The 16,128-nt window shown below is 31.7% G+C and overlaps 1 protein-coding gene and 1 non-coding gene across 2 annotated transcripts; both read left to right on the top strand.

The window, feature by feature from the left end:
* Positions 1–3,910: 3,910 nt before the first annotated feature.
* LOC113848722 lies at positions 3,911–4,017 on the top strand. Its single transcript, XR_003501982.1, has one exon. It is a non-coding gene; the product is annotated as a small nucleolar RNA R71 (small nucleolar RNA).
* Positions 4,018–11,047: 7,030 nt separating this feature from the next.
* On the top strand, positions 11,048–11,709 carry LOC113848024. Its single transcript, XM_027477376.1, has one exon. It carries the CDS (start codon positions 11,100–11,102, stop codon positions 11,517–11,519), a length of 420 nt encoding a protein of 139 aa, XP_027333177.1. The 5' UTR covers positions 11,048–11,099; the 3' UTR covers positions 11,520–11,709.
* The last annotated feature ends 4,419 nt before the right edge of the window (positions 11,710–16,128 follow it).

Here is a 16,128-nt window from a genome sequence, read left to right on the forward strand (position 1 = left end):
TGGTTGTATCCTAAATACCCATCAAGAAAACAATAATATGAATGTCCAGTAAGTCTTTCTAGCATTTGGTCTGCAAATGGTAGTGGGAAATGGTCTTTTCTGGTTGCATCATTTAACTTCCTATAGTCTATACACATTCTCCATCCTGTCACAGTCCTAGTAGGGATAAGTTCATTCTTTTCACAACTGTCATGCCACCTTTTTTTGGAACAACTTGGACTGGACTCACCCAATTGCTGTCAGAAATAGGGTATATTATTCCTACATCTAACAACTTCATGACTTCCTTCTTAACTACCTCTTTCATGGCTGGGTTTAACCTCCTTTGTGGCTGCACAACAGGCTTAAAATTCTCTTCAAATAAGATTCTATGGTTACAAAATGAGGGATTTATACCTTTCAGATCTGCAATACTCCATCCAATTGCAGATTTGTGTTCTCTCAAAATTCTCAGCAGTTTTTCCTCTTGTTCTTCCTTAAGTTCATTATTGATGATGACTAGATTTTCATGTTTTTCATCCAGAAATGCATACCGTAGGTGAGAGGAAAGTTGTTTCAGCTCTAGCTTTTGCTTTTCCTCTTCTTTATCACCCTTCTTCAGCTCTTCCTTTACTGAATTTTCTGCAAATTTTTGAATTGACAGAGCTTCCAATTGCTGCTACACTTCCATGATGTATTCTTCATTCAGAATTTCAGATTTGTCATTCCCTACAGATATTATTTCTTCTAACACAGCAAGTTCATCAATTTCATTAATATGGTGTTGTGTAATAAAAGCATCGAATATATCTACCTTCATACATGTACTATCTTCAATTGGATATTTTAAAGCTTCAAACACATTAAACACTACCTTCTCATCTTGAACTTGAAGCATAAGTTCACCTTTCTGCACATCTATTAAGGCTCTCTTGGTTGCAAGAAATGGCCTCACTAAGATCAAAGGAATGTTAGAATCCACCTCCATGTCCAGAATTACAAAATCTGCATGAAAAATGAACTTATCAACTTTAACTAATAAATCTTCAACAACTCCATATGGATAAGTGTATGATCTATCAGCTAGCTTGAGTGTAATATTGGTGGGCTTCACTTTCTCTATGCCAAGTTTCTGCAGAACAGCCAATGGCATCAGATTTATGCTTGCTCCCAAGTCACACAATGCTCTTCCCACAGTGCAGTTTCCTATTTCACAAGGAATGCTAAATGATCCAAGATCTTTCAGCTTTTGAGGAAGTTTTCTCTTAAGAATGGCACTGCACTCCTCTGTCAAAGGTACTGTTTTATCATGCTCTAGCTTCCTTTTTCTAGAAAGTAGTTTTTTCATAAACTTTGCATAAGAAGGCATTTGCTCCAGAGCTTCTGCAAAAGGAATGTTAATCTGTAATTTCTTAAAGACATTCATAAACCTTTCAAATTGTTCCTCTTGTTTAGGATTTTGGACTCTTTGAGGATAGGGCAGTGATGAATCCACTTTTTATTATATTTTTACTTGTCTTTTTGGTGCTCTTTGGTAGAAAAAAATGGACTTAGATAGTGTAAATAATATAAAAATCACATTTTGAGTAAATATCATAGGTTTATTAATTTTTGGTTAATTTTCATTTAATTACATAGATATAGATTGCAATTTTAATTATCTTGATGATTTTGCAGAGTCCCCAAGTTAATTTTGAGAAATCTTGGCCCTTGGATGAAAGTTGCCCCCAAAGTAGCCACTTTCAGGAGCAAAAGTAGCAACTACAGCAAGTCTGGGCATTAAAGGTTCCAAAGTAGCTACTTTCAACCTTCATAGTAGCAACTCCAGAAAGCTCCAGGACGCCACTTTTGGAAGCAATTTGCGCATGGTCACTATTGCCTTTCATAGTGGCTACGCGCATCCAAAGTAGCTACTTTCAGCATGAAAAGTGGCAACTCCAGAGAATTGGCAAGCTTACGTAAATATTCGCGTGTACACTTTCAAGGGCCAAAGTGGACACTTTGCTTACATGTCCTCCACTATAAATAGATTTTAGGAATTAGGGTACGGGGACTTGAACATTTATTTTTCTTTGATTCTCTTTGCCAAATTAGGACATTTTCTTTCCAGAGCTTTGGAGCCTTGGGTGACAGCTAGGGGTCTATTATAAGTTTTGATTTCCAATTTCCCTTTGATTCTCATTGAGTTTACATTAATGTTGCTTACGTTTCTGCATTTCTTTCTTTTATTTGTGAAGCCCATCCATATGGAAGGCTAAATTCTCTTGTAATTCCTAATCAACTCATATGGTTCTTGAATTCTTGGGTTTAATGGCAATATTACTCTTTCTTTCCTTGGATTTATTAACCCCAATCTCTAAATGAAATGAAATTTAAATGAGGGGAACATTACTTAATGAACCCTAAATTACCTAAACAAAATTCTAATCCAAAATTACTTAATTTTAATTAATCTTTGAGATTGCTTAATCTTAGGGATAGAGATTGGAGCACATTAAGATGCTTAATTTTAATTGGGATGCTAAAGTTAATTTATGCTTGATAGATTAACTTAATTCAAGGGAAAAATAGGGGATTATTGAATCATTTGAAAGAATAGGGATAGAACTCATTGATTGACTAGGGATTACTCTCCTTAATTGATTGAATTTCACTAGTTTACATTTTGCTCTTGATTAAAATCTGGAAATTGACAAACCTCGCCCCAATTTACTTGCTTTAAATTCTATGTTTACACTTGTTTGATGTATGTTCCCAACCAAAAATTTCTTGGAGACGACCTAGGACAACACCCTAGTACTGCATTCATTTCTTTGCATATTTGATGAGGATTAACGACAATCTTTGTGCATAACAAGTAGCAAAATTCGTTTCATCAGGCAGCCTCTTGTATTTTTTTGGATCTATTGGCTTACAAGCTTCTTTAAAGAGTTGCTTTTTGGTTTTCCTCTCAGAATTCATAGGAACATCTATTTTTTCTTCTGAATGATCTTTCTTTAATAGCTTAAAATTTCCTTATTGTAGATCTTGTTCAATTTTCCTCTCTGCTGCATCATTGACTTTCTTTTCTGCAGGTTTAGGACTTGCAACCACAGCTTCACTCCTTGTAGTTATGGCTTGACATTGCTCCTTAGGATTGATTACTGTATTGCTTGGAAATCTTCCTTCATCCCTGCTGGATAGTTGTTCAGCTAATTGTCTGATTTGTGTTTCCAATTTCTTCATAGAAGCTTCTTGGTTCTTGAAGCTTGTTTGGGTCACCTTCATGAATTGCAGCATGGTTTCTTCCATCTCAGTCAACCTCTCATTCATAGGCTTGGAAAATTTCTGAGTTCCTTGAGGTTGAGTGGATGGATTCCTCTGGAAATAAGGCTGTTGTGTTGCTGGACCTGCATTAGAAAAAGGTAAATTAGAGTTAGAGTTCTTTGCAGTAGAATATTGATTATTCCAATTAGAATACTGCTGAGTTCTGTTATTCGAAAATTGAAATCCAAGGGGATATGATGGCTATTGTCTCTGAAAATTATTCATATAATTCACTTGTTCCTGGGATTCACCTGTAGATGCCTCACATGCACCATTTACATGGTTTCCTCCACAAAAATCACAGCTTAGCTGACTGGTAGGCATATTCCCTGTTTGAAGGTTGCTGATTTGTTGAGTTAAGGCAGCTAATTGTTCTGAAAACATTTGATTTTATAACTGATTCTGTGCAAGAAAAGTCTCCAAAACCTTAGCTTCATGACCAAAATTTCTTCCTTGATTCCTTGAATTTAAGTTCTGATACATTAAAGATGCCATCATCTCAATAATTCTTTGAGCTTCTTCCAAGGACTTTGTATTTAATGAACCTCCAGCAGCAGAATCAACCATTGTTCTGGTTGTTGTATTTATCCCATTATAAAAAGTTTCCAATTGCATCCAATCTGGAATACAATGATGTGGACACCTTCTAAGAAATTCTTTGTATCTTTTCCAAGCTTCATACAATGATTCTCCCTCTTGCTGTACAAAGGATGTAATTTCTTCTCTCAGCTTAGCAGCTTTGGATGGAGGGAAGTACTTAGTTAGAAACTTATTCACAAGTTATGTCTAGGTTGTGATGTTTCCTTGTAGTTGAGCTTGTAACCAGCATTTTGCTCTATCTCTCAAGGAAAAAGGAAATAATTTTAATTTGATAGCTTCCATTCATTCTTATGGTGTCACATAGCTGCAAAAAATTTGAAATATATAGGTTAGGATCATCAGAATTTCCACTAGAAAACTGATCCTGTTGGACTAAGTGTAGTAGGGCAAGTTTAATCTCAAAATGGTTGGCTTGAATAGTTGGCCTAATTATAGAAGAGTTAAAACCTTGCATGTTAGGAATAGCATAGTCCCCTAATGTTCTAATTCTATTCTGCTTTGCCATTTCTATTGCTAGATTTGGTTGTCTCAAAGGTGTAGGTGTTCTTTTCACTCTAGAATTACTCTGAATTTCTGGAGAATGGACAGCTTCTAATTCACTATCACTTCCTATGACTTTTTCTACTCTAGACTCTTTTCTCAATCTTCTCAAAGTTATGTCTATGTTAGGATCAAAGACCAGAATTGATTTATTCTTGTTTTTACCACACATACAAATTACAATGGAACAAAATAGACTACAATCAGTATTCAGAAATACACAACAGAAATCATGCAAAATTTATCAGTAAAAGCATATAGAAACTTAAATCTAGTAGTTGCAGAATTGTAAAATCATGTAAATATATATATATATATATATATATATATATATGCAAAATGGCAATTACGATTGTGTAGAACAATGAAAACAGAAACTATGCAAATAATACAAAAGGACGTTAAGACTCTATGCAGCAAACAGCAATATTATGCAAAATACTACACAAGGTGCAGAAAATTTATGCAGAAAAAAAAATTGAAAGTAAAACAACTAAATAAATGCTCAATCTAGCTACTTTTCTACTACTAATGATATTGAAATGCAAAATTCTCTGGCAACGGCGCTAAAAACTTGTTGTTCGCAATCTAATACTAGCAAGTGCACTAGGATTGCATCAAATAATGAGTAAAATTAAGATCCAAATATCGTCTCCACAGGGAATTTAGATTTCAAGTACCACTTCATAGAATTATAACCATTTGAGCTTTTCAAAATTGAGAGGAGAGTAGTAACATGTAATAACAGCAAACTAGAACAATGGAAAGTAAAAGCAACTTGCAGAAAAAGAACAATAATAGAGGGAAAAAACCATAGTTAGGGAATTGCTTCACCAAAACTCCAATGTTTAATCAATAAAGTTCTGAATTAACAAGCAATTGGAAAGAATGACAATCAGTTTCACATTATATTATTCAGAGGTTAATTCTTTAACTCAGTGAACCTAACATTCAATTAAACTATTCTAATTCCTTATATCTGATTCAATTTCATATTGCTTTAAGTGTAAGAAACCAGAAGATTGCAAGATCAAAGCCTCTTATCCCTAAGAAAACTATAATCTCGGTAATTGGTTTAGATCTGAAGAACAATTTCAATTTCCATTGACAAGAGTTCCTCTGAATTTGGTTAATCAAATTTCCATTCAATTTCCACATGAAGTGCAGAATCAAACACTCAATCTATTTCAAAGCTTGAAATTCAGATCCAAATCAATTCAACATATTCATTTCAGGTCTACAATCCCTAGCTAAGAACGAATTACACAACCATGACAGCAGAGAAAGAAAAAGAAAGAGAAGAAGAGAAGAAGAAACTCAGAATCGCCATGGAAGCTTGCTCCACTCCAATTCCTCTTCGTGAAGCTCCAAGATTCGAATCCCCACTCCCCTCTCTCACTTCCTCTAACGAGAACCTAACTAACAAAACTGAAAATGAACAAAAATTCCCTAATTCTGGAACGTTTCTTGTATTTATATAATTTTCCAGATTTTTGCGTCATCACTTTTACAAAAAATAGTAGTTACGTAGAAGGATTATTGTTGCGCGTTAACACTTTTATGAGAAAAAGTTGCCACGCGCAACTTCCTGATATTGGCCGCTCTCTAGAACTATCACTCTTGCTGGTAAAAGTGACAACACAGAGGTTAAGTGGTTGCGCGTGATCACTCTTATTAGAAAAAGTGATTACGCGCAACTCGCCAAAATGAAGGCTCTTTGAACGTTCACTTTCGCTGATAATAGTGGTTACGCAGAGCTTTTCCTGATATTTGCCTCTCTGGAACGCTCACTTTTACTGATAAAAGTGATAACGCCCAGCATGTTGAGTCTAAGACTTCATAGGATCTCTCACTTTTCCTAGCAGAAGTGATAACGTCCAAGCTTTCTTCTTCTTTGAACTCTGGAGTGATCACTTTTACTGACAATAGTGATCACGCCTAGTCTGCACTTTCTTGGTCTTGTGTTTTTGGAGTCCAAACTTGCTTCTTGCTTCTTCCTTGTCATCAAGCCTCCATTTTCATGATCCATGCTCAATTTATTCCTTCAAAAACAAGATTAAAAACTTAATTTCTAAGCAAAATTTCTACAATTGCTAAAATAACTACATATGTAAACAAACTTAAATTCCTTCTCTCTTTTCTGAGTTTTTCTGCTTTCTTCATATATTTTTCTTATCAATTGTGTTAGAATTATGCTAAAATATCAGTAAAAATATGGATTCATCAGGGGCTCAATACCATACACGTTGTATGCGTGGAGTGAGAGCTATCCAGTGACTATTCATGGTGTGAACTGACTAAGTCCCTGAAGTTGAGAGCATCAGGAATCTGTTATCACAGTGCCACAATGAGCGTGGCTAATGTGCAATGAGTGTACGTGGGTGTTTCATGTGAATTGTTTGATGGTGCAGTGAGCACACCAGTGTGTGAATGAGAATAGAATGATGAAATGATTACTTGTGTTGGTTGATGAATGATTTGAATTCTGTTAGAAAACATATAGAATGGGTAATGTGAGACTCTATGCTTTTGTATGTATTTTGATAGTGTAGAGTACTCAACTTTATATTTATTTTTCAGGTAACCAGGACGATCAGCACTGGGTTCAGTGAAAGGACAGATGAAACTGCTATAGAACTTAGAAAGTTATTTTGAAAACTTTGATGTATTTAAATTAGTCCTGTAGCAATCATTTGATATAAACTTGTAATTCATCCTTATTTTGAAATACTTTGATAAACTATGTGTTGGGAATAATTTGAATACAATTTATTTCACTTTTTCCACTTACTGCAAAATTAATTTATTTAAAAAACTAAATTAAGGTGTTACAGTTACAGATAATTATGTAATTACATGAGTTACTCAACAACTTGCCCTATCGAGAGTTATAATTTATGAGTGTGATTTACATAGAGATATATCCTATCATTTCTTATAGAATTGAGAGATTGAGTCCGACTTTCATACAAAGGTTATGTCTTTAATAAGTATGCCTAAAACTCTATTATAATTATTATTGATATTTTCAATTATCTTTAGGGTTCTAATTTCATATAATTTTATTTGAATAAATTTTACTTACATAAGATACAATTTATACTTGTATTAGAAGAAAATGTTGTCGTAAGACAATGATGACATTTGTTTCAAAGAGGTAGTGGTGACAAAGTTATGGTACATGGAGGAGAAGGCAAATTGCAAGCAAAATTTGCAATTGTGGATATAGAGAAGGAAGGAGAAATGATGGTGTCTTTAGAGCAAACATCAATATTGGTGTTATCAAATGGGAAAACTTTTTCAAAGGGGATAATGGTTGGAATAGCTTCGTTTGTTGTATTTGTAAGTATCACAAGTGTTCTTCTAGATTTACTTTGTAAGGTGAAGAATCATTTGCTAAAAATGAATGATTTCCTAATATTGAAATATTATGAGGTCTTAGTTAATCGTCCTATTTTGTTTCAAATCAACCATGTAGAGACAGGATTGTGTACCGCTAAAACTATAAAGTTTACTTTTTAATTTCTTCTCTTATGTTTATTTGATCTTTGTTTCTCATGGTAGAGAAAAATTTAAGCATGAGAAAGATGATGAATGATACTTTGTTACTGAAAAATCACAGTTGAGGAGCATGACAAAGACAATATACAATACAAATCCCAGTTAAAAAATATGAAAAATAATGAATATTACAAATCATGGTTAAAGAACATAAGATAGACAATAAATAGTTCAACGTCATTTTGTTCTTCAAGATGGATCTCATAGTACCATTCAACGTTCACTTAGTTTTTTTTTTTAATGTCACTTAATGATAAAAACTAATATTAAAGATTAATGTGATATTTTTAAACACTTAACAATAAAATTAATAGACACATACAAATTTTTTTTAACTAAAATGAGTATTTACTTAATCTAAAATATTATAGACTTTATTATTAATTAGTCCAAATTGATTAGTAGCTCTATATTTATATTGCTTCATACTTTATCATTAAATATTTTACTAAGTGTATATTTTAAAATTAAAATTAACTGAAAATAATATATAAATTGTATCATTTCTTTTTGTAATATTTTTCTTTTTTCTTTAAATCTTTATTAATTTCATTTTAAATTAGAAAAAATTAAAGTTATTACTTAACTTTCACTTATTACTTTACATATATTTTTATATTTTTCATAAATACCTATTTTTATATTTATAAAACTTATCTTAATTTTTTTCTATTTTTAAATTAGAGTTTATATTTTAGAGTTTCATTCCTTAAATTTATGATTATAAAAATATATATTTATTGTTGATATTTAATTCAATTTTTTTATAATCATAAATTTAAGGAATGAAACTCTAAAATATAAACTCTAATTTAAAAATAAAGATATTAATACGGGAGAGTTAAAAATTTTATTTTTTAAAATTAACACTAACGAAATTAGAAAAACTATCGTTCAACTCGTAACGTAAATCACACGCTGGTTTGATTAGCTTATCAAATTAAAACTTATAACCTAATATTTATAAAAAAAAATTCAGAATCATACATTTCTAGTAACTTAGTTTTTGTCAAATACAGTTGTTGACAAAGCTACTGCATATTCATCAAAGATTTTAAATAAACTAACTTCTAATATATTTGACTAATTTAAAAATTAATTGAATAAAATTTTTTTATAAATAACCTTATTTCACTATCTTATAGTTAATAAACTATAAACTACTTCAGTTATTTTGTAGCTTATAAGCATATGTGTCCTTTTTTATTTCCATTGTTGTTCTCACTATCTTAATACACTTTTGTTTTAACCTCTCATTATTATTTTTGAGTTATAATATAAAATTAAACATTTTAATAAAAATATATGATCTTTTAGTCACCGAATTTTGAGCATAGGTATAACGTATGAACGAAAAATTAAGACGTCAAAGTATTAATTATTGCAATTCAAGAGTAAAACTACGAATAAAGAGATAAAAAAAAAAAAACGACTTTATTATTCATTATTCTTTTTTTAACTAATTTTTGGATTTATTTTATAAGAGTTTAAAATTATGTCAACTATTAAGCTTTTTAATTTTTTTAATACACACTTTATTTCTGAAGAAGATTAATAAGAGTTTAAAATTAATAAAATTTCTAATTATCTAAAAGTATTTTGATCTACAAAATAAAAATAAATAAAAAGTATAAAAATATATCTTTTTATTTTATATTTATCACCTATTTTAATAACTAACCTTATTAAATCTTTTCAATTCAATAAACTATTGTACAAGCTTTTAAAAAATAACTTATAAATTTAAACTAATTTATTAATTAATTTTATCAAACGTTGATCATAACCTATCAATAGTCTTGTCAAACTCAATAAAATTTCTTAAAATCAAATAACCAAAACAAACCCCATTTCTAAAACCACTCATTCCTGTTATATAACAATCTTGAAGTGTTATCGCATACAAAGTTATGGAATAAAAGTTCACTGATAATCACTAATTAAAATCCAGCGAATTTGTTTTCTAGATACGAAGAAGTTAAAACGTAAGTAATTATCCTTTTCCACAAATGATATAGATTTTTCAGACAAGTTTCCTAAAATTATGATATCAGCCATTAAATTTCAGTATCTTCCACAAAATGGCAATACACCTCCAAATGACAAATTTGAATCTTATCAGATACGCAATTAATTGATGCAAATGTCTGAAGAGCAAAATTACATTGTTATCATAGAAACATCATTTGTTCTTACCTTTCAGATCGCACAGAAAATCCTTGTATCCACGTGTCTTCACACTCGACCGTAATTTTCTTTAAAAGAAAACTCAACTAAAATTTAAGAATAAAGATGAAATAAGTCCCCAGATGTTATAATACACCGCATATGCTGTATTAATTATTGGAATAAAAAAATTGAAAATTCAAGTGTAATATTGTAAATATTATTAATATTAGTTTTTAAAAGTTAAAATTTTATTTCAATAATATATATAATAAAGATTTATACTAACAATCAGAATATTAACGTTATTCATATAATCAATATAAAACTCCAATTCCAATTAGATAACAATATTTGCACTTATATTTTGTTCTTATAAAATTATTCTTGAAACTTGAATTTCAAAATATGTTTTTTTGTTGGGTCAATTTAGTCTTAAAAAACTGATTTGACTCAACTCAAACTACGCCCTTGAAAACTAATTTTTCAACTAAATACGTTCAAGGAGTAATATCATTTAACGATTAATTATTTCATCAACAAAGTTTACGGTTAAAGAACAATAATAATATAATATAATAATAATATGATATAACAAAAAAAAAAAGAACCATAATATGAAGGATAAAAATACATATATTATTCAAGAAAAATCTAATATTTTTATATATAATTTATTTATCATGTATTCCACTCCTATTTAACGAGTGTCAAAAATTAATTTCCATTGAAGAATCATAAAATCGTCGACGTCATAATATATTTAAGAAAGCAGTTTAAACATTTGCTAAAACTAAAATAAAAACGGAGCGGGAGTCAACGGAAAAAACGGTAGACTCTGGCACATTATATATAGCACTAGCAGCACATTTCTCTTCAGTTTTCACTCAAACCGCACAGAATCTCGGAAACTGAAACTCTGCCATATTCTCTTAGCCAATTAATCCATGGACTCGCCGAAGCACCAAGCAAGCCGGTTCTTGGTGGCCGTGACGGCGGTGCTCGCGGTGCTGGCGAAGCGAGCGAGCCGGCTGCCACGTAAGCTGAAGGCCGTGGCTCCGGCGACGAAGGAGGAGTGGAGAATCGAGCTGAGATCGCCGAAGAAGCTGCTGGGCAACATAAGCAGCAAAACGCTGCCGTTTGTTCGTAAGTTCAAGAAGAAGGGAGAGGAAGAGGATTGGGGAGACGGTGGGGTGTGGCAGAAGGCGATCTTGATGGGGGACAAATGTGAGCCGTTGGATTTCTCGGGTGTAATTTATTACGATAGTAACGGGAAGCAGTTGAATGAAATCCCTCTCAGGTCGCCACGTGCAAGTCCCGTGCCTGCTTATTTCATCCGCCACGGGCAACAACACAACCACCTGTGAACTCTTTTTTTTTTTTTTTCTGTTTGATTTCGTCGTCACACCGACGAATTAGAACCGGTGACGGATAGTTAAAAGGTAAAACTCCGTGATAAAGGTTGGGCACGTGCTTTTGTTGTCGCACGTGTTCTTCTTTTTCGTTTCTGGGGTTGGATGAAAAAACATATGTATAGAATAGAACATTTGAAAGTGGGAGCCTGGCTCCATTAATGGTGTTTAGTACTGTTTCCTTAAATGGTCTAGTTTGTGTAAGAATATCTTTATATTTAGATTTCGAAATATTTGAAATCTTTCTAAGCTTCTATCGATAGTTTTGGGCACTGATGCATAGTTTCTTCTTTTTGTATCCTTCTACCTTTCCGTAAGGTATACGTAATTGGGGAAAATAATTAAGAACAAGATATGGGGAGAGGTTAAACAAATAGCTTGTGAAGTAGAAAATCGTAGCACAGAATATGAATATATATAATTTGTGATGCTGATATGCTTTTTCATTCGTTTATTGAAATGGCTATGCCAAGTTAATTTTAACAAGTTTTTCATTTCAATCTCATAAAATTAAAACATTTTCATTCAACTTATTGCTCGTTTCCCTCCGAAATACTGATTGCAACCTTTAGAGGTGCATAGTCGATCTTCACATCCAACAGATTCAGAAGAAGAAAAGGAAAGAGAGAGAGAGAGAAGAAACGAGTGGTTGATTGTTCAAATATTTGGACAAATTGCCATTAGCTCCATTAAATAGAAGGGTCAATCTCTATGAACCAAAAAGTAGTCAATGTGTCATGACAGCGTGAAAGCACAATTTGACTTCTGGAAACGCTGGCGTCCACAATAAGTCAATTTGACATTCACTTTCATTTTGATATTGGTATTGCTTTGTCTCTTCCTTTATTAGTAAAAAGTTTATAGATTATAATTAATTTAGTAAACTTTCGTTCTAGTCTCTTATTAAAAACGTGCAATGATACTGAAAATAGTTATTTAAATTTAAAAATTAAAACATTGTTCTCATATATTAAGAAATATTAGTGAATTTAATTATTTTCTTTAAGAAACACTAAAATTAAATAACATAAGAATGATTTGTTACATTAAATAATATATTAAAATTTTATTATAATCATAAAATAATATTATTTATAAATATTTTTAAAATAGTTTATTTTTATCTTTTTGAGATTTTTAGACTTTACCTCTCTTTTTCTTTTTTCTTTTAACATTAAAAATCTATTATAATCATAATATATTGTTATATCGCTATAATGTTACATTTTATAATAGAATATCAATTTCTCACTCACATGTGCTTTCTTAATCTTCTTTCACTACGTCATTTTATATTTTTTGAAGTGACTATGTCAAGTTAATTTTAAAAATGGTCACTTGTAGATTGAAATAATATAAGTGCTCTTTGAAAGTGACGTTTGGAGGGTGGGTTATATAATAATTGATCTCCAAAAGTTACCTTCATATAGGAGTTGGTACTTAATTGTTTTTCAAAGTCACTTTTGAAAAGCAGCTATGTGTGATATCCTTAAATTTTAATTTTAGTATAAATAATAATTTAAATTGAAACTAATAAAATGAAATGAATTTTCATTTGTTTTGTATGCATAATACATATATGGAAAAGATTAAAACTTTTCTGGTGAATAAATATATTCATAAATTAATTTAGGTAATAAAAATGAAAAAATATTTAAGAAATATACATGTACTAGTATCATTTGCATATATACAGTACAATTATTTACAAACATTTGATTAGAAAACTATAGGACTTAGAGTAATTAATTACATAATCAAAATAAACAAAATCCTAAGAGTAATCACAGCCCATATCTAAAATGCTGAGAATCTAGCCCTAGTTGTCGTTGCCATGCCAGCTCTCTATCTCAGTTAGCTCCTCCGGAATCAGATCTGCGTCTTCTCTGAGATAGAGGTCGCCAGAATCAATGACGACCTCAACACTCATGATTTGCTCAAAAGTTACCTAAATCGATCTTCCAAGAAGATTATGATCAAGGTAGGTACACAAATAGCTCACAGCTATTGTAGTCCTAATTGTACATCTATAAATATAAATATAGAGGGTGTGGTGAATCCTATTATCTACAGGAAAATCTAAGGGAACACTATGATCTAAGTCTATTTCCATAGTATAAACATGGCTAGGTACATTATCATTGTCTTTGGCAAACTTAAAATAATAGACTGCTGATATTCATTAAATATATAGTTTATTTTACAATGTATAGAATAATCTACTAATCTAATATGCCTTTGGGGTGCCATCATCTTTGTTCCCTAAAATGATTACCAAGGATGAGCGTCTATCTTATCATTAAACATAACATGATCTTAATGATTAATATCACAACATAAATATAATCATAGTATAAAGGAAAACATAATAATATCAATCACAGAATAGTATATCAATGATCCTCATATAATCACATATGAATAGATTCTATCACAAGTCATTACATTTCTCTCTTTCAAATGCACATTCCGATTGCACTGTGATCACAGACATATGATGCCTCTAGCACTTTTTGACGTCTTACACAGCTAGGTAAATAGTCGCCAGTTAACCCATACACACAGATACAACGTATACAATAACAAGCCCCTTAGCAAAGGTATAATCAGAAGTCTAGTTAGAAAACAAGTGTGAGGCTATGTGATGTATTCGCTCTCAGAAATAGTGTGTACACATACGCTAATATCGATCACCACCTTATATTTCTCCAAGATTTCTCATTGTCTACGAACTCTATACCTCAGTGTATCTTTGTAACTATTTATACTAGTTCCATTCAACACTTTATATTCATACCATACTTCTTTAATTATCCAACCTAATCATGCTTAGCAAAGCACTTCCAGACTAAGTCCATATCACTCATAGCACCAAGATACGATTATAATAATCAAATCCTTTACATTATCGTCATTAACTTTTTATCACAATCATATATTCTTTAACTACAAGATCATATTTATTCAAAACATTTCTAGACATGTATCACCAATACAATATACACATTTCAAACCAACAAATACAATATCATATCCAACACCTTCATTATACATCATCAAATGTTATTCGGCTATAATATCATACTTTATCATAACATATCTACACTTAATTCTCATCACATATTTCATATAAACATAGCATGATCACTCAAACTAATCAATCAAACACGTATATATTCCTTCATAAATCCTATTATTCAAACATATATTCTCATACAAAATTATGTAATAATGCTTCCATGAGCACAAATTATATATATTATAATAAGATGATAAAACAAAACTCTCCTTACCTTAAGATAAAGATTTAGGTAGAGATTAAAGAAGACCATCGTTCAAAAATAGAAGTTTTTCCTAGATATCATAAGATACCCTTGAGAAATAGAAAACAAAGAGAAACAAACAGAGAATATAAAATTAAACTCAGAGAGACTAACGTGGAGCGCTTATACTAGAAGTCCAAGTTTGGATTCGAGCAACAATAGGGGGTTCGAAGAAGGTTTCTCTAAGAAAAACAAAGTGGAAGTTCAGAGAGAAATGAGGGAGAATGTAACTTGAGTTGAAAAATTAAAGTTTCCATGCTGAAAATTTCTTAAATATCCCTTAACTCGTGCGCTCTTGCTTGAACGAGCTGACTCTCGCCTAGGCGAGAAAACCAGACAATGGTCATTCTTCGCTTTTTTTTATATACTTTTATCTGAGAGAGGGTCATTCTTGCTTGAGTAGAAGGTGTCTGTAACGCTCCGAAGTTTGTAACAATATATATTGATTTATTAATATGAATGTTAATTGATGTTTGAATGTGCATTTGATTGTATGATGATTTGAATGTGAATATAATCATGAAGATATATGTATAGTATGGTTGAAATGTGATGTGGACTTGTGATTGGGTTGGAATTGTTTGAGATATAGGGTAAATGTGTACTACAGCGAGAAGGCTCTGGGCAAAAGGCGTGCCTCTGTTGCGTTCTCGTTGTAGCGAGAGGTGCCTTGTTGTAGCAAGAAGGCAACAGAAAAGGGGTGCATTTTAGGTTGTAGTCTCGCTGCAGTGAGAGAGCCTCGCTGTAGCAAGATTCTGCAGAAATCAGAGTGTAGTTTCATCTGATATTTTTGCTGTAGCAAAGAGAAGTGTCGCTGCAGCGAAGTTATCGCTACAAGAAGGCTATTTGAGGGGTTTAGGGTTCAGGTAAACTCATTTTCCACTCTTTCTCTCATCTCTCTTTCAATTCTCTCTACCATTAACTTATTTTCACCGATTAAACTGCCTCCAAAGCCATTTAGGAATAAGATTGAAGGTTGGAATCACGTTTAAAGCATTTGGAGGTAAGTTTTGATGGCTAAGGTTTCAGTTTTCGTCCCTACTCTCTGTTTTCTCTATTCTCTTTGGTTTCTCATGGAATTCTTTCATGTATTTACGACAAAATTTGTGTGGGGAGCATTTCTATTGTTGAGTTTCGTGTTTGGTGTTCATTCTGAGGTAAGGGAGACTCTACCCTATCTCATTTTGTTTTGAATTCATTTATTTGCTATGGGTTGCAATGTGGTTAAGATAGAATATAGG

The sequence above is a fragment of the Abrus precatorius genome, unplaced genomic scaffold (genome assembly GCF_003935025.1).
Source record: "Abrus precatorius isolate BTA unplaced genomic scaffold, Abrus_2018 Scaffold8, whole genome shotgun sequence".
NCBI classification, from domain to species: domain Eukaryota; kingdom Viridiplantae; phylum Streptophyta; class Magnoliopsida; order Fabales; family Fabaceae; genus Abrus; species Abrus precatorius.